The sequence below is a fragment of the Canis aureus genome, chromosome 29 (genome assembly GCF_053574225.1).
Source record: "Canis aureus isolate CA01 chromosome 29, VMU_Caureus_v.1.0, whole genome shotgun sequence".
NCBI classification, from domain to species: Eukaryota; Metazoa; Chordata; class Mammalia; order Carnivora; family Canidae; genus Canis; species Canis aureus.
Window position 1 is genome coordinate 35,199,645 of NC_135639.1, and position 27,252 is coordinate 35,226,896.

The following is a 27,252-nucleotide window of genomic DNA, read 5'->3' on the forward strand; positions in this document are numbered from 1 at the left end:
TAGTCTGCTTGCAGAATTCCCTTTGGAGCTGCCTTAGTTGTGCATGTTGCTGTGTTGTCAAAGCACTTCAGTCCTCCTCCATAGAGGTATGAAATAAAAACAATTTCTTGTATACATCCATCTAACTGGTGCCCCAAATGGGCAGCCAGCTGCCCATTTATTGAATAATCAATTCCTCTCCCTTTATTAGATATGCCCACCTGTATCAAATATTAAATCCTCATATGTAAGTAGGACTACTTATGGACTCTTTAATCTCACTAATCTGATTCTTTTCTTTCCATGTACCAAATGATCATTTATTTTTAGTTTTTTTATTTAAGTATAATTGACATATAACATTATTGTTTCAAGTATATGACATAATGATTTGATATTTGTATATATTGTAAAGTGATCACAGTAAGTCTAGTTAACATCCATCACCATGCATAGATACAAGTATTTTTTTCTTCTGATGAGAACTTTTAAGATTCATTCTCTGATATACTTTCAAATATACAATACAGTATTACTAACTATAGTTACCATGTGTACATTACATGCCCATGACTTAATTTTTATAACTGGAAGTTTGTACCTTTTGACCACCTTCACCTATTTCTCTCATCCCCCACTCCTCATCTTTCGTAACCACAAATTTGTTCTTTGTATCTATGAGCTCCACTTTTTTCCCCTTTTTTGATTCCACATAAAAGCAAGATCATCCTGTATTTGTCTTACTCTAACTTACTTATTTCACTTAACATTAACATCCTCAGAGTCCATCCATGTTGTCACAAAGGACAGGATTTCATTCTTTTTTTATGGCTGAATAATACTGTAGTATGTGTGTGTGTGTGCATGTGTGTATGTGTACAACAACTTACATATCTTTATTCATTTGCATTTGGGTTGTTCCCTTATCCGGGCTATTATAAATAGTGCTGCAAAGAACATGGGGGTGCAGATATCTTTTCAAGTTAGTGTTTTCATTTTCCTCAGATAAATACTCTGAAACAGAATTGCCGGATTATATGGTAGTTCTACTTTTAATTTTTTGAGGAACTTCCACACTGTTTTCTACCAATTTATATTCCCATCAACAATGCACAAACGTTCCCTTTTCTTCCTATCCTCACCAGCATGTATGAGCTGGTATCTCAATGTGCTTTGGATTTGCACTTCCCTGATGATTAGTGATAGGGAGCACCTTTCCATGCACCTTTTGGCCATTTTGTATAATGTATATGTATATATGTGTATATATATATATACACACACATATATATGTATAATAATGTATACATATACACATTTGCAAAATATATATGCAAAATATACAAATTTGCATAATTTGTCCTCTTTGCAAAATGTCTATTCAGATCCTCAGGCCATTTTTTAGAGTGTTTTTTTTTTTGTCGTTGTTTTAGTTTTTACTATTGAGTTGTATGAGTTCTATAGGTATTTTGGATATTAATCCCTTCTATAGATCATATTTGCAAATATTTTCTCTCATTTAGTAGGTTGTCTTTTCATTGTGTTCATTTCCTCTGCTGTGCAGAAGCTTTTTAGTTTGGTGTAATCTCATTTGTTCATTTTTCCTTTTGTTGTCTTTGCTTTCAGTATCAAATCCAGTCTCATTTCTTTTTTTTTTTTTTTTAATTTTTTTTTATTTATTTATGATAGTCACAGAGAGAGAGAGAGAGAGGCAGAGACATAGGCAGAGGGAGAAGCAGGCTCCATGCACCGGCAGCCCGACGTGGGATTCGATCCCGGGTCTCCAGGATCGCGCCCTGGGCCAAAGGCAGGCGCCAAACCACTGCGCCACCCAGGGATCCCTCCAGTCTCATTTCTAAGACTGGTTTAGGAGCCTTACAATGATTTCTTTTAGTTTTATAGTTTCAGGTCTTACATTCAAGGCTTTAATCTATTTTGTGTTAATTTTTGTACATGGTGTCAGGTAATGATCCAATTCTTTTACATGGAGCTGTCCAGTTTTCCCAAAACCATTTATTGTAGACACTGTCCTTTTCCCATTGTGTATTCTTGCTTCTTTGTCATAAATTAATTGACCATATATATCTGCATTTATTTTTTGTCCCTCTGTTCTGTTCTGTTGACCATGTGTCTGTTTTTATGCTAGTACCATACTGTTTTGATGACTATATTGTAATTTAGTTTGAAATCAGTGACTGTGATGCCTCCAGCTTCGTTCTTTCTCCAGATTACTTTGGCTGTTTGCTTTTTTTTTTTTTTTTCTGTGATTCAATACTAATTTAGGATTATCCTATTTCTGTGAGAAATGCCATTGGAATTTTGATAGCGGTTGTATTGAATCTGTAGGTTGTTTTGGGTAGTATGAACATTTTAACAAAATTAATTCTTCCAAGCCATGAGCACAGAATATCTTTCCATTTTTTTGGTGTCTTCTTCAATTTCTTTCATCAATGTCTTAAGAGTTTTCACTGAACAGGTCTTTTCATTCCTCTAATTAAAGTTATTCTCAGATATTTTATTCTTTTTGATATAATTATAAATAGGATTGCTTTCTTAATTTCTCTTTCTGATAGTCTGTTATTAATGTATAGAAATTCAGTAGATTTTTCCATATTGATTTTGTGCCCTATAACTTTACTGAACTCATTTATTAGTTCTAGCAGTGTTTTGATGGGGTGTTTAAGGCTTTCTACATATAATATCATGTTACTGCAAATAGTGACAATTTATCTCTTCCTTTTTGATTTGGATACTCTTTATTTTGATTTGATTCTTTATTCATGCATAAATACCAATTTTAAAAACACCGTAAATTAGTAATAAATTTTTAGCTGATAGTATGTCATTATTATTTTTTTCAGAATATTACTACTTTTCATGTTGATGTTTCCTACTTAGTACGTTTTGGCTAGTTCCTATCCATCCCCTGTACAACTTATCCCCTCTCCCATCTTCCATAATATTCATATTAAAGCCTTTTAAAATGCTCTTCAGTGGTGGCTTAGAGTTTTTTCCTCCATAGGTCCTTTCTAACATGTTTTCCTTCACCCTAATCCTTCAATGACTACGCAGAACCTGAAGCAACCTGGAGATGTAACTACACAAGAGAATGATCTCTCCTTTACAGTCAGATTGCTATTTCACTCTTCACTCATTTCCTTGTTTTGCACTCAGATCTCTATTTTTTTTCAAGACAGTTCAGGGGATTTTCTTTTTCTTTTAACAGTTAAAGTTCTCCTTTAACCCTTCTCCCAATACCCTTCTCCTTCCCTTTCTGCAGCTAGAATCCTCACTTCTAGCCACATTAATCTCCCTGCAGTCACCCTACATGTTCTAGTCCTCTTTGGCTAGCCAGAGGCCTCTCCTTTTTCTCAAGTCCTGATGGACATATAGCAAACGGGTATAATGTTCATATGACCTATTTTCCACTTAGCCATACCTGGTATGGGTACTGGTTTTCTTACCTCTACATTTTTGTTCCCAATAGATTATTAGAGAGGCCAAGTATTTTATCTTTTATTTGTTCCCCTCTTCTCTGTCACCCCACCTGAGATACCACACAGGTCTGAGGTGGTATTCTACACTTTCCTTAACAATTTTAACCACTGTTTCTTTAATCTCTGGTACTGTTGGCAACAACAATTGCACCTTCACACCTGCACCCAAATTGTTCTCTTACAGGGATGTTTTAAAAGTGGGGTGTGAGTGGACCCAGTTTAGAGGGTTATTGAGTGTTGACTCCTCTTTGGAGAGAGCCTGTTTTCCTGATTTCAAGGCACCAGTCAGCACCAGGGGGCAGGAGAGAAAGCAGCATGAATGGAAACAAGTACAAACTCGAAAGAACTGTGAGTAAGCAGCATAGAACTATGTGAAAGCCTCCCACACAGTTCTTGGTACCTAGTAGGTAGGCTGCATGTAGTTGAATCTGAAAGTTTTAAAACCCTTTAAAAATGATTTCTTAGTAGTTCCTGTTCATTGTAGAAAAATGAAAATATACAAAGAAGTGAAATGAAAAATTTTTAATTACTCATAATCTCGCCATCCAAAAATAAGCACTGTTAACACTTTGATAGAACATATTCTACTTTCTATGCATGCACATTCTTCCTCTATTTTTAAAAAAAGATTTTTATTTATTTATTCATGAGAGACAGAGAGAGAGAGAGAGAGAGAGAGAGAGGCAAAACATAGGCAGAGGGAGGAGAAGCAGGTTCCGTGTAAGGAGTCCGATATGGGACTCGATCCCAGGAGTCCAGGATCACACACTGAGCCGAAGGCAGACACTCCACTGCTGAGCCACCCAGGAGTCTCCACATTCTTCCTCCAAAACGAGATCACAATACAGTCTTATTACTTTATGTTTCTCTATAACTTTAATTGGTAATATCCCCTTTTTTAGTTTAACATGTGATCATGAGTAGAATAAAATCTCTACGTACTGTTCCAATTTTGGCTCTGACCTAACCAGTCCCTGGTAAACAGCTCAGTCTGAGTTTTAGATTTATCATCTGTGGGAAAAAAAAAAAAAAAAGACTTAGAACCAGTGATAATGTCAGGCACCTTCCACCATCTATCATGCTAATTGTCAATGGGTAATTAAAGGAAGACCATGTGGGCAGCCCCGGTGGCGGCGTGGCGCAGCGGTTTAGGTTTAGCGCCGCCTTCAGCCCAGGGCGTGATCCTGGAGACCCTTGATTGAGTCCCCTCAGGCTCTCTGCATGGAGCCTGCTTCTCCCTCTGCCTGTGTCTCTGCCTCTCATTCTCTCTCTCTGTCTCTATGAATAAATAAATAAAATCTTTAAAAAAAAATAAAGGAAGACAATATGGTACAATGGCTCTTGTTCTGACATCAGCCAGCTTCTAATCCCCAGATCCACTTTGGGTAGATTTTTTGACCTCGCAGTGCCCTCGTTTCCTTATCTCTAAAAGTGGAATTAATAATAGTATACACCGTCTAGAGTTGTTCTGAGATAAAAATAGGTAAGACACATACTGTGGGACCCAGGAAATTTAACAAAAATCCCCTACCCCTGGACAAGCAGAGCAGGACTAACTCCATTTTGTGCTACACCCGCCACCTCCTGTATGACCGCCACATGACCTGCTTATTGCTTAAGGCACTGCCCCACCCTAGTCAAGCCGCTGGGCACACCCTAATCGGAAATCGGCTCATAACAATGTAACCCTGCCTTGTGCCCGCCAAAACTGCTCCCGATTCTGACCAAAGTAATAGGCCAGCTCAAGTGGATACTATACGGGAAGATGTAATTCAATCGGCCACCTGCGTGTGGACCGACACGACTGTGCAACTTGCTGCGTATCCCATTGGCCACTGGCCCCTATAAAGCTGCTACGCCTCTTAGTCTCGGGGTCCAAGTCCCTGCTCCGCTGTGTTGGGTGCACTTGGACCCAAGCTCGAGCTTGTAAATAAACCCTCGTGTGATTGCATCGGTGTTGGCTCCTTGGCGGTTTCTCGGGGGTTTCTCGGATTCGGGATCTTGGGCACAATAATACAACACTTAAAACAGTATTTGGACATAGTAAAGGCCCAATAAACAGTAGCTATCTATCAATATAATAGCTCAGGCACTGGCCATCTGTAGTAATGGAATAATAACTAAAACTGAGGAGTACTGATATGAGAACTACCAGGAGTTGAACACATGCACTGGACACTGTTTTCTCAGCAGCAGAGTTTTATGTAATCTTTGGAGCAATTTCACTATCTCCACTTTGTGAGGAAGTTGAGGCTAAAACTTGCTTAGATTCATGTAGCTTGTATGTCAAACCCAGGGACTGTGTCACCTACAGCTAGTTTTGGTTGGGCTGGGGGGCTAGAAGATCTGCTACTAGTTGGATGTTTCCTTCCAAAAACGAAACTCAAGCATTAAGTACCATCCCTGGTGATACTCAGCATGGGTGTCTTTCTTTTTATTTTAGAAACTCTATTTTAAAAATTCCAGAGATGCCTGGGTAGCTCAGCCGTTGAGGGTCTGCCTTCGGCTCAGGCCGAGCTTCTGGAGTCCAGTGATAGAGTTCCGCATCAGACTCCCTGTGGGGAGCCTGCTTCTCCCTCTGCCTGTGTCTCTGCCTCTCTCTGTGGCTCTCATGAATAAATAAATGAAATGTTAAAAAAAATTCCAGTGTTTGACAGTAATGTAAAAGACACAGGGATTTTTAAAAACATTTTACATTTTGCACACTTTATTACTTTTTTAAGATTTTATTTATTTATTCATGAGAGGCGCACACACACATACACAGAGGCAGAGACACAGGCAGAGGGAGAAGCAGGCTCCATGCAGGGAGTCCCATGTGGGACTCGATCCCAATACCCAAGGATCACGCCCTGAGCAGAAGGCAGACGCTTAACCGCTGAGCCACCCAGGCGTCCCTGCACACTTTAATTGGCTCATGGATATGGAAGTTAATAGAGGAAAGCTAGGACATGGGTTTTTAGAAAAACAATTTATACTCGACTTAGATATTTAATTTTATGGTTGTAATTGATGGTCTAAAACTCCCCAAACTAAACAAAGTAACGAAACCTCAGCAAAAGTAACTGGCTTGGGAGAGTCCTGATACTTACAGGGAGATATTTTGACATTTTGGTTTCCACCTCACTGCCAAAGGACATCAGAACGGAGTTGAGAGACTTGGATTGACCACTGTGAGCAAAAAAGGCCATTTCATTCTGGCTTCAGTTTTCTCTTCCAAGGAGAAAAACTGAAGAACAGATTGGAATACAAAGTGCCTTTTAATTAAATGCCACGTCCTTGTTCTACGGGTCTAGCATGCTTTATTAGCAACACTTGTAGAGAGGTTGATAATAATTCTTAGCAGCCTTGGTCCACTCTGTGGTGGATTTTTGGATTTCACCCTAATTTAAAAATGCACCCAACCTCTGAATGCTTAGGCTAAGGTGAGGGAGAAGACGAGAAGATGTACCAACCAGTGAAAAAGATAAACATTTCGAATATGACAGACATTTGCTAGAAGCCACAACTCTCCCTGCTTAGGTTTAACTGTGCACAAACGCTCCAGGACGCAGAAGGCGTCCGCTGCCCCCAGGGCCGCACTGAGCCGGCGCCCAGGGGGCGAGGTTTGCTGCTCCCCGGCCCGCGGCCCGCCCGCTACGTGCTGCTCGCCGCCGCCTCCACGCCCCCCTCGCCCAGGGTTCGCGTTACCGAGCGCGCTGCAGCTGCGGGCCGGGCCGGGTCCCCCGCGCTCCCCCGCGGACCACGGCGATCACGTTCCCGGCGCGAGGGCTCGCGCCCTAGCCGGGCGCTGATAGGTCGTGCCGCGGGGCCAGCCGCTCGGGGATTGGTGCGAAGGACGGGCTCACGTGGTCCGGGGCAGATAAGCGGCCTCTCCCCGCCGCACCCTCCATCCGCCCGAGCTCCTGCCGAACGGAGGTGGCCGCGAGCTGGGCGCGAACTTGCGCGGGTCCGCCGCCGCCCGGTGGCCCAATGAGCTGCACCAGGTAGGTTCGCCGCAGACGCCCCGCACCAGAGCGGAGGGGAGCGCACAGCTGCAGGGCGGTTGGGCTGCGTGGTCCTTCGGGCATCGCTGAAAATGGAGACGCCAGAGGAGGGCTAGCTGGCTGACTGCTGAGCTGAATCTGGCCCCAGGGAAGCCTCGGCTGGTGGAGATTTGCTCAGTGCTTCTCAGCCAAAGCTTATTTTGGTAATTAGCATCCCAAACCAGAAACTCTTTTTTTTTTTTTTTTTTTAACCAGAAACTCTTAACTGTGAGTCAGCTTTAGCTCTAGTATCCGTTATCTTTTGATCTTTTGATCCCCCACAAATGCCCCAAGGACTGGGGCAGCTTGTGGGAACAGCACCTTGACGTTACGGATTGTGTTGTTTAGCCTGGGGGAAACTGCAGTGTGTCTGCATTCTGTCGCCCTCCTCCACGCTTCTTATCACGGTTTGCCATAGTAAACTTAGCCGGGGAGTTTGAGCAAATGATGATTTTCTAACTTTTGGCCAGGAACTCACCAAATCCTAAAACTGTCTTTCTATAACAGCAAAAAGTAAAAAATGCAAAACAAAACCACAAAACAATAAAAATCCTCCATAAAACTACTTTAAATAGCTTACCCAGACATAACTTACTTAGCAGAACACTTCTCTAAAAATCCTGCCTGTTAACTAATATTAGGCTCACAAATATAGCTTTAGCTTTCATTTGTTTGTTCTAAGTGTGTAGGCCTTCCAGAAAAATCTCAGGACTAATAAATTCTGTGAATGTTCTTACATTATCCATTTTGTGTTAATGACCATTTGCCTATGTGCTTAGAGCTGCTGTGAAAAATTACTGAAGCCAGATTGAGAAATGTCATTATAGTATACATATACCTCCTATCTGTAAGGAGAGGACAGGGAAAAAAGAATCCATAAGCTAGGCAATACGTATGAAGGGCTAAAGGCCAGGAAAAACTTCATGGAACTTCTTAATTTAACATTGCTGAGCATAGTTATGTTTAAACTTTTAAATAGCTTTATTATCTTGCTAGTTATTAATATCCATTGCCAAACATTAGAAAATACCAAAAAAAGTACAAAGATAAAAATAGGTCATCACTGCCCAGAGATACGTAACTTTTTGGTGTATTTCATTAATTCATATATACAACATACATTGAAAACAGTCCAATTTTAAAGTAATTAGCTTTTGTCACCTAAATGTGGGTTTGTCATGGATATCTTTCTAGATGAAATATAGATTGTGTGAAGTTTTTCTTTAAGTGTATGAAGTGCTGATCTGCATTTCAGTTGGTTATTTGTGAAAATGAGGAAGAACATGATAAAATGCAAAGCTAATCCTCTGGCTTCATTCTTTCCAGCCTTCTCTCAAAACTGTTCCATAAGAATTTTATTGCTATTTATTTTTCTTTTTAAGTGGATTACTTTTCCAGAGAAGGGTAGTCAATTTAACAGCAAGATCATCAGAGCAGCTAGAGGGAGCAGAGTCTGGAATCATGGTTCTGGAACTTGTCTGGTCACCAGTATTACCTGGGAAGCTGTAAGAGCATCTCTACTACCCCTGTCCCCACTCACAGAGGGTTTGCCTCAGCAGCTCTAAGTCCTAGGAATTGGCATTAAAAAGAAAGAAAGAAAACAAACTCTCTAGGCCATTGCGATTAGACAGGTTTGAGAACCACTGGCTTTGAACAAAGCAAATGGTTCTTAGAGCTATATTAGAGATTATCACATGCAGCCCTTTCATTTTTCAGACCCCCACATGTTTTAAGCAGTTAACCCACGGCCTTGTAGTCTGCCAGGGCATAGCCAAATATAGGATGCAAATCTGATCATCTAATACTGTTTTATTTTACTACATCTGATAGCACATCCCTGATGCTTACTGTGCTGGTTACAGTTTAGAAAATACAAAAATAGTATATATATATTTGGAGCCAGGGGAAGAGCATTCCAGATTCAGGTGATAACCCCTCTTCTTTTTGTATTCCAGAATGATCCAGGTTTTAGATCCGCGACCTTTGACAAATTCAGTCATGCCAGTGGATGTGGCCATGAGGCTCTGCTTGGCTCATTCGCCACCTCTGAAGAGTTTCCTGGGCCCTTATGATGATCTCCAACGAAGAAATTTTGTGAACAAGTTAAAGCCCTTGAAATCATGTCTCAATATAAAACAGGAAGCCAAATCACAGAATGAGTGGAAGCAGTCACATGACCAAGCCAAGAAGCGGGTTGTGTTTGCTGACTCCAAGGGGCTCTCTCTCACCGCCATCCACGTCTTCTCAGACCTCCCAGAAGAACCAGCGTGGGATCTCCAGTTTGATCTCTTGGACCTTAACGATATCTCCTCTGGCTTAAAACTCCACGAGGAGAAAAACTTGATTTTAGATTTTCCCCAGCCTTCAACTGATTACTTAAGTTTTCGGAACCACTTTCAGAAGAATTTTGTCTGTCTGGAGAACTGCTCTTTGCAAGAGCGAACAGTGACTGGAACTGTGAAAGTGAAAAACATGAGCTTTGAGAAAAAGGTTCAGATTCGTATCACTTTTGATACCTGGAAGAGTTATACTGATGTTGACTGTAACTACATGAAAAATGTGTATGGTGCCTCAGATAGTGACACCTTCTCATTTGCCGTTGACTTACCCTCTGTCATTCCAACTGAGGAGAAAATTGAGTTCTGCATTTCTTACCATGCTAATGGGCAGGTCTTCTGGGACAACAACGAGGGTCAGAATTACAGAATTGTCCATGTGCAATGGAAACCTGATGGAGTGCAGACACAGATGGCATCTCAGGACTGTGTATTCCACCAGGTGCCCCCCAAGACTGAGTCAGAGACCTCCATCTTTGGCAGTCCAAGGCTGGCCAGTGGGCTCTTCCCAGAATGGCAGAGCTGGGGGAGAATGGAGAACTTGGCTTCTTATCGATGATTAAGTAACCTAGTGACTGGTTTTGACCTGGCATATTTCCCATGTAATTCTCGGTCTGTATTGCTCAATATTAGGAAGTCTTTGCTACTTTCCTTCAGTAGGTTTAGTTTTGAGCTTTTGAGACCTGGCTATAAAAAGATAGCCACTTGAGAATTTAGTGTCGAGGTATATACTGCCTAGTATTGCTTTGGAGGATCAAGTAACAGCCTGGAACCCTATTTTTGTAAAAGCAATACTGTTCCAATGCCCTTTCTCCTTCCATCTAAATTCACTAGCTTTCATGGTGGGCAAGGAATGGTTGAGAAAGGACAGTTGGTGGTGATAGAAAGCTGTTTTAATGGTATGAGGAATGTCTGAGAAGTGCGCACAAAGGGCTCTGCAGCTCAAGTCTGTGTAGGAGCGGTTTGATACTTCGCTATTGGTGAGAAAATGTAAGGTTACTTTGTGCTTTTAAGTTGGTTTTACACTTCTCTCCTAAGGAAATAATTTGTGTTGGGGGAGGGAAGATTCTATTTTCTATATTCTTGTGGAGAAAAACCAAACAAACTTTAGGGGTGTTGAGTGGTATTGGGGAAAGGTGAATAATAACTCTGGAGAGTCAAGATTTTAAATGAAGCTTTTCTTTTCAAACGATTTATGAAAAAGCATGATTTGGGGAAAGTTTAAGCAAATCTTGCTTTGCAGTCCTTATGTTATAAGTGATTTTGTTTGCGATCAAGGCATCATGCTTAGGTAGTCAGTCCAGAATGCTACCTAACCAAAAAAACCATACCATCATCAGTGGTTAACAACCATGGGGATTCTGTTATGTCAAAGATTGCTCTTTGCAAGTGCCTTGATTAAGCCAGAATATTATGTTATTCCTAAATATCTGAAGGGTCATCTGATAATTCATGAGTGACTTTATAAGAAGGTCCATTCTGTATACTGGCATCCTGTTTGTGATACTGTTACATCTCTGAGAGTGTTGCCAGTGTACACAATTCGAATCCTTCATATTGAAGGTGACTCATTTTTCTGCCACACTTTTTCGACATGATGTTGGAAGTGAGGACTGACACTGATTCTCAATTCAAGAATCCAGTATGTTGCACATAAAAGCAATCTATTTCTTGCCTATATTTGTGTTAAGTCTTTCTACCAATTTCTTTAAGTAAAAATATTTTTTTAAATGGATATGAATTGTTTGGATGTATTGTAATATAATTGTTTTGGGGTGTGTATATATCCATTCTATAAGATCATAAGAATAGGAGTCCTTGAATGTTTGCTTCTATCACTGTGCACATCCATTGAGAAGTGTTCAGAGAATGCAGTTGAATTTAACATGTGTGATCTGCCATGCTGGAAAAGTACTATTGGAATAACTCTGCTATGACAGTATTTGAGGTTTGGCTAGCACCCACAATTTTTCTACTGTAAATGTTTCACTCTCCTATAGCTGTCCTTTGTGAACTTCTCACTTTAAAGAATAAAAGTGTTTGATACAAGACCTGAGTACGTTTTCTTTCTCAAAGCCACAGCTAGTCAAATAAACCATCAACTGAGATTCTCCTGTTTTGTTTAAGAACTGAGCAAAGAGGGGATCCCTGGGTGGCTCAGCAGTATAGCGCCTGCCTTTGGCCCAGGGCGCGATCCTGGAGTCCTGGGATCAAGTCCCACGTCCGGCTTCCGGCATGGAGCCTGCTTCTCCCTCCTTCTGTGTCTCTGCCTCTCTCTCTCTCTCTCTCTCTCTCTCTCTCTCACTCTCTGTCTATCATGAAAAATAAATAAATAAATCTTAAAAAAAAAAAAAACTGAGCAAAGATAGTTTGGTTGGACTGGGAATTGGATTCACTTAAGGTTATTCACACAGTTCCAGTCTCAATAGTGAGGACACTTCCTACTGCCTGATCACTAGGGGTAGAGTCCAGGGATAGTTACTTGAGCTGCTGCAACTGTTCCCCTTTTTGTCCTCATTAGTACTTACTGTTCATCACACATACTCTGCTGGGTCAGGGTTCTCTTGGGGGCTGCTCCTCAGCTTTTAAAATGGGGGAAGAGACTATGTGGGAAGAGCTGGAGTGGGCTTCCCCCTCTTCAACTCCACCTTCCCAAAGGGGGCACAGGCTGGAGCTGCACAGAGGACATAGGGAGGGGGCAATGGGCACCAGTCCTGGACTGAAAGGAGAGGATCAGCTCCCTGCAGTGAGAGACAGTACTTCTATGAAACAGTAGATCCAGTTCTCATGTAAAATTCCAGAAAGGGCTTCTGCATGGGTTATCTTAAACTTAAGGTGAAACAAATGACCAGCCTACTGAAAAGGCCCAATTTTGAAAAACAGATTTTGTATTATAACATCCTTTTTATCAAAAGTTGTAAACTATAGCCCTGCAGGCTGTATCTGGCTGTGGGTGTATTTTGTTTTTCACAGTGTCTACAACAAGGATCTCAGTTACCTTTGCCTTCTGGAAGAATTTTAGAGGTTCCAGTACCTAAAGAAGTACATTATAGCACACCCAAAATTATACCCCATACAGCCTGATCAAGATGAATATGCCTTGAAAATGTAAAAATTAAAGTCTGTATTACTCCCCCCAAAATTCCTCCAGGACAAAACACCTGAAAATGCTAGATAAAATATTTCTAAATTATATTTTAATATAATAATAATGTAATGTTTTAAAAGCAATGCTGAACTGTTAGGAAGGATGGCCTTGATGGCCTACTCTGCCTCCTAAATAAAAAGCCAAAGCAGGACCCCAGAGAATAAATGTTTACTGAAGCTGGCAGCTGTCCTGAAGTCACTTGTTAATCCCCTGGTGACCAACATCAGTCTTTAACATCTATGGCTGCTAAGGGGACAGAAGTGAAAGTTAGTGTCCATTAAGCTGGGAGGTAGTCACAGTGAATGTCTAGCATAGCTAGAACCAAGAAAGGATACGGCCACATTAAGAAAATAATATAACCCTCTTACAAAGAAATTCAACTAGGAAAGATACCTGTACCTCTGGGTAGAGGGAAACAACAAACTCCTCTTAAAATTCATAACCATAATCTGGGCCTCACATGAATTTGTAATCTGAAATCACATTCCTTGTATTCTGAAAAACCTCAAACCAAAAATTTATTAAAAATGATCCCTGGTTCCAGTACCCACAGATGCTCAGTAAAAGCAAATGCAAGAACTCTCTGTAAAAGTGTGCCTTTAACCTAAGCCACAAAGAATTTTCATCCAACATGGATTCATAAACAAATCAATAAAAAGACAAGTCTGACAAGATGCATGAAGAAAAAGTAAGAAAATGAAAAAAATATTTAAAAAAGTCATAGGTAATGGATAAATAAGTATTAGAGCATTATGGAGAACTCCATGATGATAACTCTGTAAATTTAGATAAAGTGGAGAATTTCTAGACAAATGTGTTGTATTAAAATGGTTTCAAGAAGAAACAGAAAACTAGTCAGGTTTTAAACTAGTAATAAACTAGTAATTTAAAATTTAAGATTAATAATTTAAAATTGGTAGCTTAAAATCCACTCACAAACAAAATGCCTGGTCCAGATATTTTTACAGGTGAGTTGTATCAAATATTCAAGGATCAAATATTTCTTTTTTAAAAAAGATTTATTTATTGGGGGGGGGGAGAGAGAGAGAGAGAGAGAGCAAGAGTGAGCATGGTGGGGGAGGGGCAGAGGACGAGAGCAAGGAGAGAGAACCTCAAGCAGATTCCCTGCTGAGCATGGAGTCATAGGTTGGGCTTGAGCTCATGACCCTGAGATCATGACCTGAACCGAAATCAAGAGTCAGATGCTCAACTGACTGAGCCACTGAGGCACCCCTAGAATCAAATATTTTATTTATTTATTTGAGAGAGAGAGAGAGAGAGAGAGCAAGCACAAGTAGGGGGAGGGGTAGAGGGACCAACAGACTCCTAGCTGAGTGCAGAGCCCAATGAGGGGTTCAATTCCAGGACCCTGAGATTATGACCTGAGCCAAAGGTAGATGCTTAAGCAACTGAGCCACCCATATGGCCCAGGATCAAATATTTCTTTCTCTTCTCTTCTTCTCTCTCTCTCTTTTTAAAAATAGATTTTATTTATTTGAGAGAGAGCACACACAAGGTGGGGGGCAGAGGGAGAAGGAGAAATAGACTCCCCACTAGTAGGGAACCCAACATGGGGCTTGATCCCAGGACCCTGGGATGATGACCTGAAATGAAAGCAGACGCTTTACCGATTGAGCCACTCAGGCACCCAGGATCAAATATTTCTAATCTTATATAAACTATTCCAGAATATATAAAAAAGAGGGAACATTCCTCAACTTATTAATGAGTTAGCTTGACCTTGATACTGAAACCTACTGGGGACAAATGTAAGCCAATCTCACTTATTAACAGATACAAAGATTTACAAACAATAAATTATTAAAATATAAAAAAATAATGTATTATGATCAAGTTGACTATTCTGAATGGAGTTCGGTTTAATATTAGAACATCAATGATTATAATCTGACATATAAATATATTAAGGGAATAAAAATGTTAGCTCAACAGATGTCAAAAAAAGTTTATAAAATTTCCCTTAATGGAAAAAAAGCCCTGAAACTAGTAATAAAAGGAAATTTGGGAAAGGATATCTATTCAAAATAAAAACAAAACCTACAAACACCATACTATGGTAAATGTTGAAACTCCTTTTAAGATAAGTTCCTCTACTGCCACCTCTCTTAAACGTTGTGCTGTAAATCTGAGCCAGTGAAGTAAAGCAAGAAAGAAATAAATATAGGATTGGTAGGAAATAAAGAAAATTATCATTATTTACAGATATGTTTACCTGCATAGAAAATCCAAAAGAATCTACTACTATTATTATTAGAATAAATATGAGAAATAGCAAGGTTGTTGGATATAAATTGCGACAGCTTACAAAATGGTCCTAATGGTGCTGACCTGAGATTCATCGGGTAGTTTCCTCCCATGATGTGCCAGAGTTGCTCTGTGTAACCAATAGAATACAGTAGAAATTATGACACATCACCTCCAAGATTAGGCTATAAAAGACACTGTGGCTTTCATCTTAGTTGCTTTCTCTCTCTCTCTCTGATTTGCTTGCACTAGGGGAAGTCAGTTATCTTGTTGTGAGCAGCTCTACTGGGGTTGCCCATGTGGAGAGGAACTGAGGTCTCTTAAAGAGCCATGTGAGTAAGCTTGTAAATGGATCCTTCAGTCCCACTCACTCTTGGCTGACATCTTGATTACAGCCTAATGAGAGACCCTGACCAAAATTTCCAGCTAAGTTGCTTCTGAATTTTTGACTTAAAGAAACTATGAGATAATAAATGTTTGTGGGTTTTTAAAAAAAAAAATTTAATTGAGAGAGAGAGAGAGCAAGAGAGAGAGAGAGCATGTGCACATAAGCAGGGGGAAGGCCAGAGGGAGAGGGAGAAGCAGACTCTCAGCTGAGCAGGGAGCCTGATTCCGGAACCCTGGGATCATGACCTGAACCAGAGGCAGATACTTAACCTATTTAACCTACTGAACCTCCCAGGTGCCCCTAAATGTTTGTGGTTTTAAGCCACTAAGTTTGGGGTAATTCATTACTCAGCAATAGATGACTAATACAAGGACCACCATCCAAAAGTGAACTGAATATCAATCTATATGCATGCAATAAATAGAAAAGGTAATTTTTGGAAAAAGGGCATATTTTACAATAGCAGTAATGATATAAAAAGTCTCTGGAATAAATATAACAAAAGTTTAACAAAATATGGAGAAAATTATAAGTACATATTGAAAGACAATAAAGAAATTTACAAACAAAAACTATTCCATATTTATGGTTAGGAACACTTAATATCATGAAGATGTCTACTATTTTACACAATGCCAATAAAAAACAAGATATCAATAGGGTTTTTTTTTTAAGATTTTATTTATTCATGAGAGAACAGAGAGAGAGGCAGAGACATAGGCAGAGGGAGAAGCAGGCTCCCTGTGGGGACCCTGATGCAGAACTCAATCCCGGGACCCTGGGATCATGCCTTGAGCCAAAGGCAGATGCTCAACCACTGAGCCACCCAGGTATGTCGCTTAAAGAACTTGACAAATTGCTTCTAAAATGTGTGTGGAAGTAGAAAGAGCCCCAAGAAGAATCAAGGATTTCCTGAAGAAGTGGGGGAGAGGGGAGGACTTGGTATAGCAAATACCAAGATGTCTTATAAAATTACACTATTACAATTGGGTCTAAGGGCAGGGCTAGAAAATTTCCAGTGGAACAAATCAGAGTGCCCAGAAATTGACCCACATATCAATGAAGGCTTGGCTGGCAAAAGAGCTGGGAATGGTACTATGTAGGAAGAGAACGGACTTCACAATAACTGACATGGGAACAAATGGTTTTCCACATGTAAAAGCATAAAATCAGGACCCTCTCACATGTCTTGCTCTAAAAGCAGTTCCAGAGGCTTGAATAATTAAAGAGGGAAAGGGAAAGCTTTTAAAACTTCTTGAAGAAAATATAGAATGCTTTTGGGACTTTGGAATTGGAAAGGATTTCTAAGGTAAAGGAATACAAACCAAAAGGAGACAACTGATAAATTTAATCACATTAAAATTTAAAAAATTTTTAAAAATCAAAGACAACATAAAGAAAGTGAAAAGATTAGCTACAAACAAGGAGAAGCTGTAATTGACAAAAGGATTAGTATTCAGAATATGTTAAGAACTTTGATAACAAGAAAAAGTCTACAGAAAAACAGGCAAAAAGACTTGAATAGATATTTCATTTAAGAGGACACAGGAGGGGCAATAAACATAAAAAAGATTCTCCATTTCATTAATAAGATAGGGAAATGTGAATTAAAAGTATGAGATACTATTTCATATCCATCTGAACGGCAAAAGTTAAAACATCTGTAAACAAATGTTAGTGAGCTTGTAGACAGTGGGTATCATACCCTGCTGGTGAGTGTATAAACTGGTATGACCTTTTTGGAGACAATTTAGCATTGCAAAGTTGAAAATGCATAGCAATTCCAGTTCTATATGTGTATCCTACAGAGAAACTCCAGGGGGTATATATTAGGAAATATATGTTTGTAACAGTGTTATTTGTAAAACCAAAAACTGAAACCAACACAAAATGTCCACTGATGGTAAATTGGATAGATAAACCCTATTATTTCAACAGAATACAAAGTATAAGTGAAAATGAATGGCAGCTAATCCTGCCAACACAAATGAATCTTACAAACATAAAGCTGAGCAAAAAAGCAGGTTACGGAAAATACATACAGAAAATACAAATCTGTCTAGAGCTATAACTATAATAAGAGAAAACAAAGGAATAATAAGTAGGATGTGGCACGGTGGTCACTCCTAGGGAGGAAGATGGAAAGAATTAGGGATATTTAAATATTTAAAAATACTGCTACCATTTTCTATCTTAAGCAAAATTTTCACACATACATTATACATATTTCACCTATAAATGATACTTTACAATAAAAATTTAAGACAGGTTTTACTGATACCTGTAAGCACAGTAGAAACTTTCTCATTCACATCCTATATAGAATTTTTATTTTCTTTTCAATATTGGGGGTGGGTGGGATGATCTCTTTCCTATGCAACCCAAAATAATAAATTGTGTTGGAATATCTGGGTTTTGAAACCATTGTCTGCCAGCTTTTAGGATATGGTTTGAATTAATCACAATGAACCATTTTTATGTTTTTCTTAATCTTTCAAGGTGCCAGATTACATCAAGTTGAGTAGAAGTTCTCATTGCTGCTGCAGAAATGAAAACAGAAGCTATATTCTAGGGCACATGGGTGGCTCAATTGGTTAGGTGTCTGACTCATGATTTCAGTTCAGGTCATGATCTCAGGGCCATGAAATCAAGCCCTGAGTCAGTCTCTGCACTGGGCCTGGAGCCTGCGTGAGATTCTCTTTCTCTCTCTCTTGCCCCTCCCCCTCTTTAAAAAAAAAAACACAGAAGCTATATTCTTAGGTATTTCTACTCAGGACCAGCTATTCTCTAGCTTCTGGTGCTTACACCTGGGGTTCTAGATGACAGAAACGGCAATCCTGTCTAACATGGCAACCACCCTCTGTTAACATTCTAAATGGAGTGAAAGCCCTTTGCTGGTCTTACTGGTAACCTACAACTATACATCATCCTGCCTTTCTAAATCTGAGCACCATCTTTCAGCCCTTATTTATCTACACTAAGGGTGGGTCAAATTTGGGTAGAGAGAGGAATCCTCACGGGTTCTTCACAGGGGTTGGATAAGTTCCAACTACATTATATCATCATCTACTTTCATTGTGCTTGGAAACAATGATCAAGCCACACCTGCGCCCCAAACTTGCCATTATAGCAACAAAAGAAATAGATGCTACATATCACAAAAGGATATAGTCATAAAGATAGTTAGTGGGGGCTCCTGGCTATTTGCTAGTACAAGTTCATACAGTCCCTTTGCCCTACTCATGCTCTCTGTTAATGGATCTAGGTATTAACAGCTCATGACACAGATGGGTACACTGAGTCAGAGGAGCTGGTGAGTCACATGCTTATACTAGTCCTCCAGCAAATATTTTATACCAGCAATTTATAATGCTGACCAGATTCATAGTAACTAAAAACGACTATAACCAGAGACACACACAAATTCAAATGTCCAGTAATGTACACTGTTGGGTGAAACAACTTTCAAAATTAATCTTTGGATATATCCTAGTTAATAGTCTATAAGTTACTTGTTCATATATCCCTTCTTCCTTGTGGAAGCTAACTCCAGCTCTGGCTGTTTAGGTCAAGTGGACTCAATCCTAACATCTAGCCAGAATCTTGATTTAGTTGGTATCAAAGTCCTTGGCTGGAAACAAACAAACAAACAAAAAAAAGGAAACAAATCCCGAAAGTAGCCACCCTGGTAGTAAACAACATATAATATATAAGTTCACTTAAACTATCTTCATGACAACTGTCAGTGTCATAAAGTTGTTTTAGGATCTTAGAACTTTATGTTGGAAGTATTTACTTGAAATGGCATTTGATCTGTCATGCTTTTAAGGCTGTGGCAGCCACTGGATGCCTGTGACTTAAAATATGATAGAAGGTAGATTCTCTTATTTCTCAAAGGTGGAGACAGCCTTGAAATGTTCCTTTTGTTTTTCCAATTTCCAAAGTCTGGTCTCTCATGACAAACAGGTTTGTGATATATATGCATCTATCTACTTTAATATATGTTAATATGTTTAATATAAAATTTAATATAAATTAAAAAAAATTTAAAGACACATTAATTCAGCATCATGATCAGACTATTACATTTAGCAATCAACAGCATGGGTACAAAAAAAAATCTACATTAAAAACCTTTGTTGGAATGCTTTACACTTTCCACAGAACAGAAATGAAAATCACTTGTTATACAATTAGTCACAAATACAGTCCTTGAATTTTTTGCCCATACACATGAGTATTGTCTAAAACATGTCTTCTTTGTAGCAGCTAGGCCCTGCCACCACTGTGCTTGGCTGAGTTCACAAATCTGTTGTAACCTGTAGCTTCCCTGTCATTTCTCTGGCTCTCTTCTCCTGCTAAGCTTTGTTTCCTGGCAGTAATTAAAACTTTCTGCCACTGCCATAGCTGCTGCTGCTGCTGGAACTGCCATAGCCACCTTGGTTTCGTGGCTTGGTGAAGTACTGGCCTCCACCACCATAGGGGCCAGAGCTTCTGCCTCCAAAATTTCCTCCTTTCATGGGTCCAAAATTTGAGGATTGATTGTTGTAATAGCCAAAATCATTATAGCTCCCGCCACCTCCAAAGTTGCTTCCGTCATTACCAAATCCATTATAGCCATCCCCACTGTCACTGTATCTACCACCACCTCGACTGCCATCGAAGCTACCTTGACCACTGAAGTTCCCTCCAAGACCAAAGTTGTCATTCCCACCAAAACCACCTCCACGACCACCACCAAAGTTTCCAGAATCACTTCGGCCTCTGGCTGGATGAAGCACTAGCCATCTCCTGCTTTATAGGGCTTTCCTTACTTCACAGTTGTGGCCATTCACAGTATGGTATTTTTGAATGAAATCTCGTCTACAGAGTCATGGTCATCAAATATCACAAAAGCAAAACCTCTCTTTTTGCCACTGCCTCAGTCAGTCATGATCTCAATCACTTCAATTTTCCCATACTGTTCAAAATAATCTCTTAGATGATGTTCTTCAGTGTCTTCTTTAATGCCACTAACAAAAATCTTTTTCACAGTTAAGTGGGCACCAGGTCTTTGAGAATCTTCTTGTGAGACAGCCCTCTTTGGTTCCACAACTCTTCCATCCACCTTGTGTGGCCTTGCGTTCACGGCTGCATCCACCTCCTCCACAGTGGCGTAGGTGTGGAACCCAAAGCCTCTGGAGTGCTTGGGGGTCTCTCATTACCACACAGTCCGTAGGCGTTCCCCATTGCTCAAAATGGCTCCTCAGACTCTCATCGGTTATTTCGAAGCTCAAACCTCCGATGAAGAGCTTCCGCAGCTGCTCAGGCTCTTTGGGAGACTCTGACTTAGACATGACAGCGTTGGGAGGGGAGACTTAAACGATGCTTATTCGGTGGCATCCAGGGGTAGAAAGTAAATTTAAAATTAATATGATACTAAAATAAAAATTAAAACATATTTAATATTAATATACTTTATTATATATATAATATATATACACACACATTTCATGAAATGAAATTTTATATATTCATGAAATTTATTTTATATATATAAAAATACATATATTATATACATATATACACACACACACATTTCATGAAATTTTAGCTAAGGTAGCTCAGACAGAGATAAACTGGGTTTTGGGGAAAGTGTAGAGGGCAGAGTAGAAGATGATGCCACTGTTTTAACTTGGGACATAGGAAAATGATGTCCCACCACCTGAAGCCCATACATGTATCTCCTCCTAGACTATGTTCATGGTATCCCTGGACCCCTGTTACCCAGCTAAGTCCACCTCCAGGGCCCATGCCCACCTCTGCTCTGAGTGTGTTCTCCTGAGGGTTGACTCTACCAGCAGCAGCTGCACCCAAGGTCCTGAGAGGTAGCTATTTGGAGGATGGGGTGGGAGAGTTCACATGTCCACTGAACAGGAGTGATGGGTGCAGGATGAGGTCAGGGTGGGGGACAGAAGGGGACCAGCCAGGCTGGGGCCTTTCCTGGCATTCTTGCTCTGGGCCCCATTAATCTTGGAAGGCTTTACTCTGCTTCCTCTTTTACATTTCAGCCATTTAGTTCCTTGAGGACTGTCAGCATCCTTCTGTTGGTATTTCTTCACTATTCTTTGTGTGCTTGCCAGCTGCGGAGAAAATTCTTAGCTGGTGTGCTCTGTGCCTGGGCAAACCTGGCCATGCCTTTCCCACTTGTCTTTGCTCCCACACTTTTCCTCACCCTGCTTCTTTGTCTAGCTGTCACTCCTCCAATTCATCTCTTAGAAGATGGGCAGAGGCAGGATGCTGTCAGTTATAGGGGACCATAGAGAGGTTATGGGCAGTGGTTTGAGGCCAATCTCTGTAGAGTTTTATGGGTTTGCCTTGGCGGGGGGTGGTGGGGGGCGGCAGGGTGGGGAGCAGGGACCCTGTCTTGGGTGGTATTACAGAAAAAGTGAAGAGCTTTGGTCTGAGTCTTTTGTAGACAAGCAATGTGTCCTGGAGAAGCCAGGGGCTTCCAGAAGACCCCTGACCAGCCCACCAGCAGCGAAAATGCTATCAGAGCTGCTGTGATAGGGACAAGAGGCACTTGGAGGACCTTCGCTCTTAGGAGTTAGAACGTTTAATCTCAAGAAAATAAGCATCTGATAACTGTATTTACATATCATATTAAAATGTCCAGGGGATCCCTGGGTGGCGCAGTGGTTTGACGCCTACCTTTGGCCCAGGGCGCGATCCTGGAGACCCGGGATCGAGTCCCACATCGGGCTCCCCGTGCATGGAGCCTGCTTCTCCCTCTGCCTGTGTCTCTGCCCCTTTCTCTCTCTCTCTGTGACTATCATAAATAAATAAAAATTTAAAAAAATTTAAAATGTCCAAGGCACATTTTCTAGGTCTATTATGTAATGTGACACAAGTACAGTCTGCCTAAATTGGACTTGGAAGAAATTTTATCATCAGGAGGATACTGTAACTAATTCCATTGTTCCTTTGCCTTCCCTTTGCTCTTTGGCTGACGTCCCCCTCATCCTTCATCTTAAAGCTTTAGTGTCAGCTCTCAGAGTGGTCTTCTCTGACTACCCAATCTCAAATAGGTAGTCCCAGATACTCTCCTTTATTTACTATGTCATCAAATTTTGTTGAGTGCCTTGAAGTGCCTGGAGTCCTCAATTCATGTCCTTATGGAACTAAGATTTATTGAGCATTTATTAATGTATCAGGTAGCATGTTAAGAATATTACTTACATTTTCTTATCTAATCTTATGAGGTGGGTACTGTTATCATCACCATTTTACATGTAAGAAAGTTGAGGCACAGAGAGGTTAAGTAACCTACCCAAGGGCAAACAGTAAGGGGTAGAGCTGGTATTTGAACCCAAGAAATTTGATTCCAGTGCATGGATATCTCCTCTCATAGTACCCTACTCTTCTTCATTATATTCCTTGAATTACAGTTTTATTTGAAACAAGATGTTGAGTGAGATCTTTTCTATTATCTTGAAATGGCTGCCAAGGTCCAAAGGTGACATGACCAGTGCTAATCACTCCATGTTTCTAAGAGAGCTCCCACAATTGAATTTGCAGGACCGGCTCTGATACCTCACCCCTAGCCCCAGCCTAGGTGTGCATGGAGAAGGCTGAGCTGGAGAAGGGGGCAGGGTTTGCTCCTCAGAATTAACTTGGAGGAGAAGCAGAACTCTTGGCAAGGGACAGGGGTACATCCTCCCTCCTCCAAGCCAAGAACTGGAGGTGCGCTTTGGGAATGACTAGTGTTATATTTCCTGGCTGAACATCTGCTTGGGCAGTAGTACTACTGTCTGCACTCTATTTTTGTCCTGGGGAAAACTTTGAAGAGAGAAGGCAGGGCTAAAAGAAAGGATGGCATGGGGCAGGGTCTCTCCTATGGCTTGGCAGGAAGCCTAAACTTTCCATCAGTCTAAAGGGCACTAAGGAAGGTACTGGACCCACCCAAGATAGCCACCCTCTGGATGAGGGGGTTTCCAGCAACAAGGGTCTGTGAGGTGGGCTACAGGTGGCAAAGGCTAGAGGATGGGGAGAAAGAGCTCAAGGACCCCTCGGCAGCAAAGTCCTCTGGGAGGGCAGAGGGTTTTGGATCAGGTATGAGATGAGAGTTTAAATTGGTCTAGACTAAATTCCAATAACAGGAAAGTGACAGGAAGTAATGGAATCTGAGATATTTTAAGGGGAACAAATAGGAAGGGAGATAATTTGACATAGTATAGTTGAGAATAGTGTTTGGAAAAAATTAAAACTACGTCATGTTTACTCTCTGTTGATTTGGAACTTCTTGGTGAACTGGTATATGTATTTAATTGTATGTTCATTTATAGACCTTCTCTCCTAACTAGTCTGTAAACTCCTTCATCCCCCCATGAAGGTGGGACCTGTCTATTTTACTGCTCTTTTCATAATACCAGTAGAGAGTCCAGCAAAATAAACATTCACTGAAGTAGAAGATGTCATTGCAGGCATGGGGAAGTTTAATTAGATATTAATCTTGGCATTCCAGATGTTTGACTAGACTGCTCAGTAGATGCTCTGGAACTGCAAATGCCGAAGGCTTCCTTCTCAGTAAGAGGACGGCCCGGAAGCGGTTGAGAACATTTGTGGGACAGTCATACACGGTAGCATTCAAAAACTCAGTATCCATACTCTCCCCTTAGGATTGCAGTCATGTAACAACATCAGAGCTTGGGCAGCAGTACTTCCCTCATTTACAAAATGCCTCTATCATATCGATAACTCAGGATTGTTGTGGAATTCAACTGAGATCATATATGTAAGGCACGTAGCACAGTACCTGGAACAGAGTAAATGTTTACTAGATGGAAGCTCTGATAATAATAGGAATGCAAAAATAAATGTTTTAAGAAATATGTGGCCTGTACCATAAGTGATTTTGAGCAGCAGGACCTGAAGCTTATAGTTTTAAGGCTAAGAACTTTGAGAGTGTGGGTGTGGGGTGCTTATGATTCTGTGTATGGGACTGGTGAGGAGGAGCTTACAGGACCCTTAAGGTGTGGGAGGTAGAATCAAATGAAGAGATTAAATATTGGGAAAGGCTTTGCAGACCATGAAGTGAGGAGCAGTGTGAGGATTTATATACATACAGCCAGAACACTGCAAGAGTTAATAATGGGCCACTGGCAGGCTCAAGACTCATTGTTTATTTATAGAAATGCCTTAGGAGAGGAGAAGGGGAGGGAAAGGGAAGAACGTGTTTCTGTACAGAAGTGTGTGTGTGTATAAGAGAGACATAGGCAGGCTGACAGAGACTGGGCAGAGGATGGGGGTTTGAGGGCAGAAATTTCCAGGTTCCATTTTTCCCTAGACTTCCACTTAACACATACACACTACCTTCTCCCTTCTCCCCTTTTCCATTCCCTTATCTCCCAGCGGCCTTAATGCCATCTTCTCTGGCTGGTCCTGTCTAGACACCTTGTCTGACCTTGAACTATCACTCAATCCTTCTGGGTGTTGCCTCAGCCAGAGAGAGCTGAGTCCTGGCAAAGGCCATGCTGAAAATAATTCAGTATGAAAGCTGGGCTTGTTCTCTTCAAAGAGTGAAGCAAGCTAACAAGAAATGATGAGAGAGTTCCCCTACCCCACCTCCACTCCCTCCAAGTCCTTCTTGAAAACTACCCTTCCCCTTCTGTGGATGACCTCCATCCTTAACGAAATGAGAGAAACAGAACATCAAGAGTAGTTTCCTTTTCAAATGAAAAGACTGGCTATATTGAAGTGCATTTTAAATGCTGTCTGGCAGGAGTGGGTGGTTGGGGGAGGAGAGGAGGCTGACCTGCCCTTTCTTTGCTAGTTAGTTATCTGGAAACCTAGCCCACCCACACTTTTTCCATAAAACCGGAAGGGCGATGTATTATTGTGGGAGAAATACTGCAGTTTCTTCAAATAGAAACCTAGCTTTTCTTAGGGCTAGTTCTTCATTTACAAGGTCAGCTGTGTTCTTTGAACAGGTTAGTATTTAGAGGGATTGAAACTGGTCAGGAGCCACCAAAGAAGTTTTGGGTAAGAACCTTTTGCTCTACTCCAGGGCCTGTGTCCAGGATAGTTGGAAAAGAAAAGGAAGGCTTAAAACTTTAGGAGATGTTAGGAGTTGGATGGAAGGAGTAACCATGGAGGAGCAAAGTAATTGACAATGGCTTCTTGAGGAGAAATACAAATGGGTGGATTTGGACAGACAAAGGGGAAGAGATGGTATACTAGAGGGGCACAAGAGCAAGGGCAAAGACAGGAAGTGGCTATGACTATAGTGTGTAGGAAAGCAAAGAGATACATGTGCTTGGCTAAAACACTGGGGGCTGTAGTAAGGTAAGGTGCAAGAGAATTAAAGAACGTATACTTTTTTTTTTCTCTAGCTAATATGGAGACAGATCAGAATTTGTCTTTACCTAGAAGCAATCCAATAGAACAGAGGGTTAGAAAGTCTGACCAAGATGGCTCAGGGAGTGAGAGATAAGAAGCAAAAATTCAGTGGGGTGCTCACTTCAGGTGAGAAGGGACAAATACTTAGGCTGAGCTGGGCAGTGGGCCTGACAGGATGTGAGGGGAGCAAGGCAGCTCCAGACCCTCTGAGTGAGCTGCTCTTGTGGCCTGAGTGCAGAATGAGAAGAGGTTTTTGACTGGGCCAGTTTGGCCATAGTTAAGGAAAACTGGCTTGCTGCTAAACATGAATGACTCATACTACAGTGTTAGGTGCACAGATGCTCTTGATGCCTCCTACTCAACCCAAGGAAAAGTACAACATCTGTGTCTATTGGTTTCTAGTTGTTTGGTTTGTAGTTGGCAGTGATGGCCAAGAATTGAAGGTCAGTGAGCATGCTTTTTATTTGGCTTAGTGAGGGAGCTTTGGGTTCTTCATGGGAAATCCAATTCTCAGAATTTCAATTGCTGACTCTTCCATTAGACAGAAGTCATGTACTTATCAGTCTTTTTTTTTAAGAGCCTATAATTGAACAATGTAGCTATCTGAACAGTCAAAATTGTTAATGAAGAACTTGCACTAAAGTTCATTATATAAAGTTCACTATTATAAAGAGGCATCTTCCTTAAGAACTTCCTAACTCAGAGCCTATATACTACTCCTTTGTATATAATTCTAATTAAATAACCTTCTAATTTCCTAGCCCACAGAACAGACAAGGGTTAGGAAGGTTTTGTGTGTGCAAGAGAGATACGTGTATGTGTGTGTATGTGCGTGTGTGTGTGTGTGTGTGAGAGAGAGAGAGAGAGAGAGAGAAAGGAAGGAAGGTGGCAGTGGTGGTAGTCACACTGGCAACAATGAAATGAAGTGGTTAAAAATAAGATAGGAAGGACAACACAAAAGTTTTTAAAAACTCAAGAAGTATAGCAGCCTGGGATTACTGAGTGTCCAAAACCTACATGATCCATGAGGGCATTCCCACCTGGTATAATCACTGAGTTTCAAAATGATAACTGTGAATTATTAAGAGAAGAGTAAGTTATATTCCACGTATTCTGTTTAAGGAAACTGGGGAGGACATAACACTCTTCAGAAAAATTTCCATTTTTATAAGGGGTCATACATTCAAATGCCTTCAAGAGCCAGTAGGTAGTGTAAATAAGTGAAATGGATGAGGTG

At 40.7% G+C, this 27,252-nt stretch overlaps 1 protein-coding gene and 1 long non-coding RNA gene across 3 annotated transcripts; one reads left to right on the forward strand and one right to left on the reverse strand.

Moving 5' to 3' along the window:
• Positions 1-4,091: 4,091 nt before the first annotated feature.
• Positions 4,092-7,577, reverse strand: LOC144301408 (uncharacterized). 2 transcript variants are annotated; one of them, XR_013368230.1, is made up of 4 exons: positions 7,167-7,577; positions 6,569-6,647; positions 4,419-4,487; positions 4,092-4,296 (listed from the first exon to the last, which is right to left on the reverse strand). It is a non-coding gene; the product is annotated as an uncharacterized LOC144301408 (long non-coding RNA). The 2 variants fall into 2 exon arrangements; XR_013368229.1 differs by having other exon boundaries at positions 4,092-4,300.
• On the forward strand, positions 7,306-11,886 carry PPP1R3C (protein phosphatase 1 regulatory subunit 3C). Its single transcript, XM_077878418.1, has 2 exons — positions 7,306-7,462; positions 9,457-11,886. Exons 1-2 carry the CDS (start codon positions 7,449-7,451, stop codon positions 10,394-10,396), a joined length of 954 nt encoding a protein of 317 aa, XP_077734544.1. The 5' UTR covers positions 7,306-7,448; the 3' UTR covers positions 10,397-11,886.
• Positions 11,887-27,252: the final 15,366 nt, after the last annotated feature.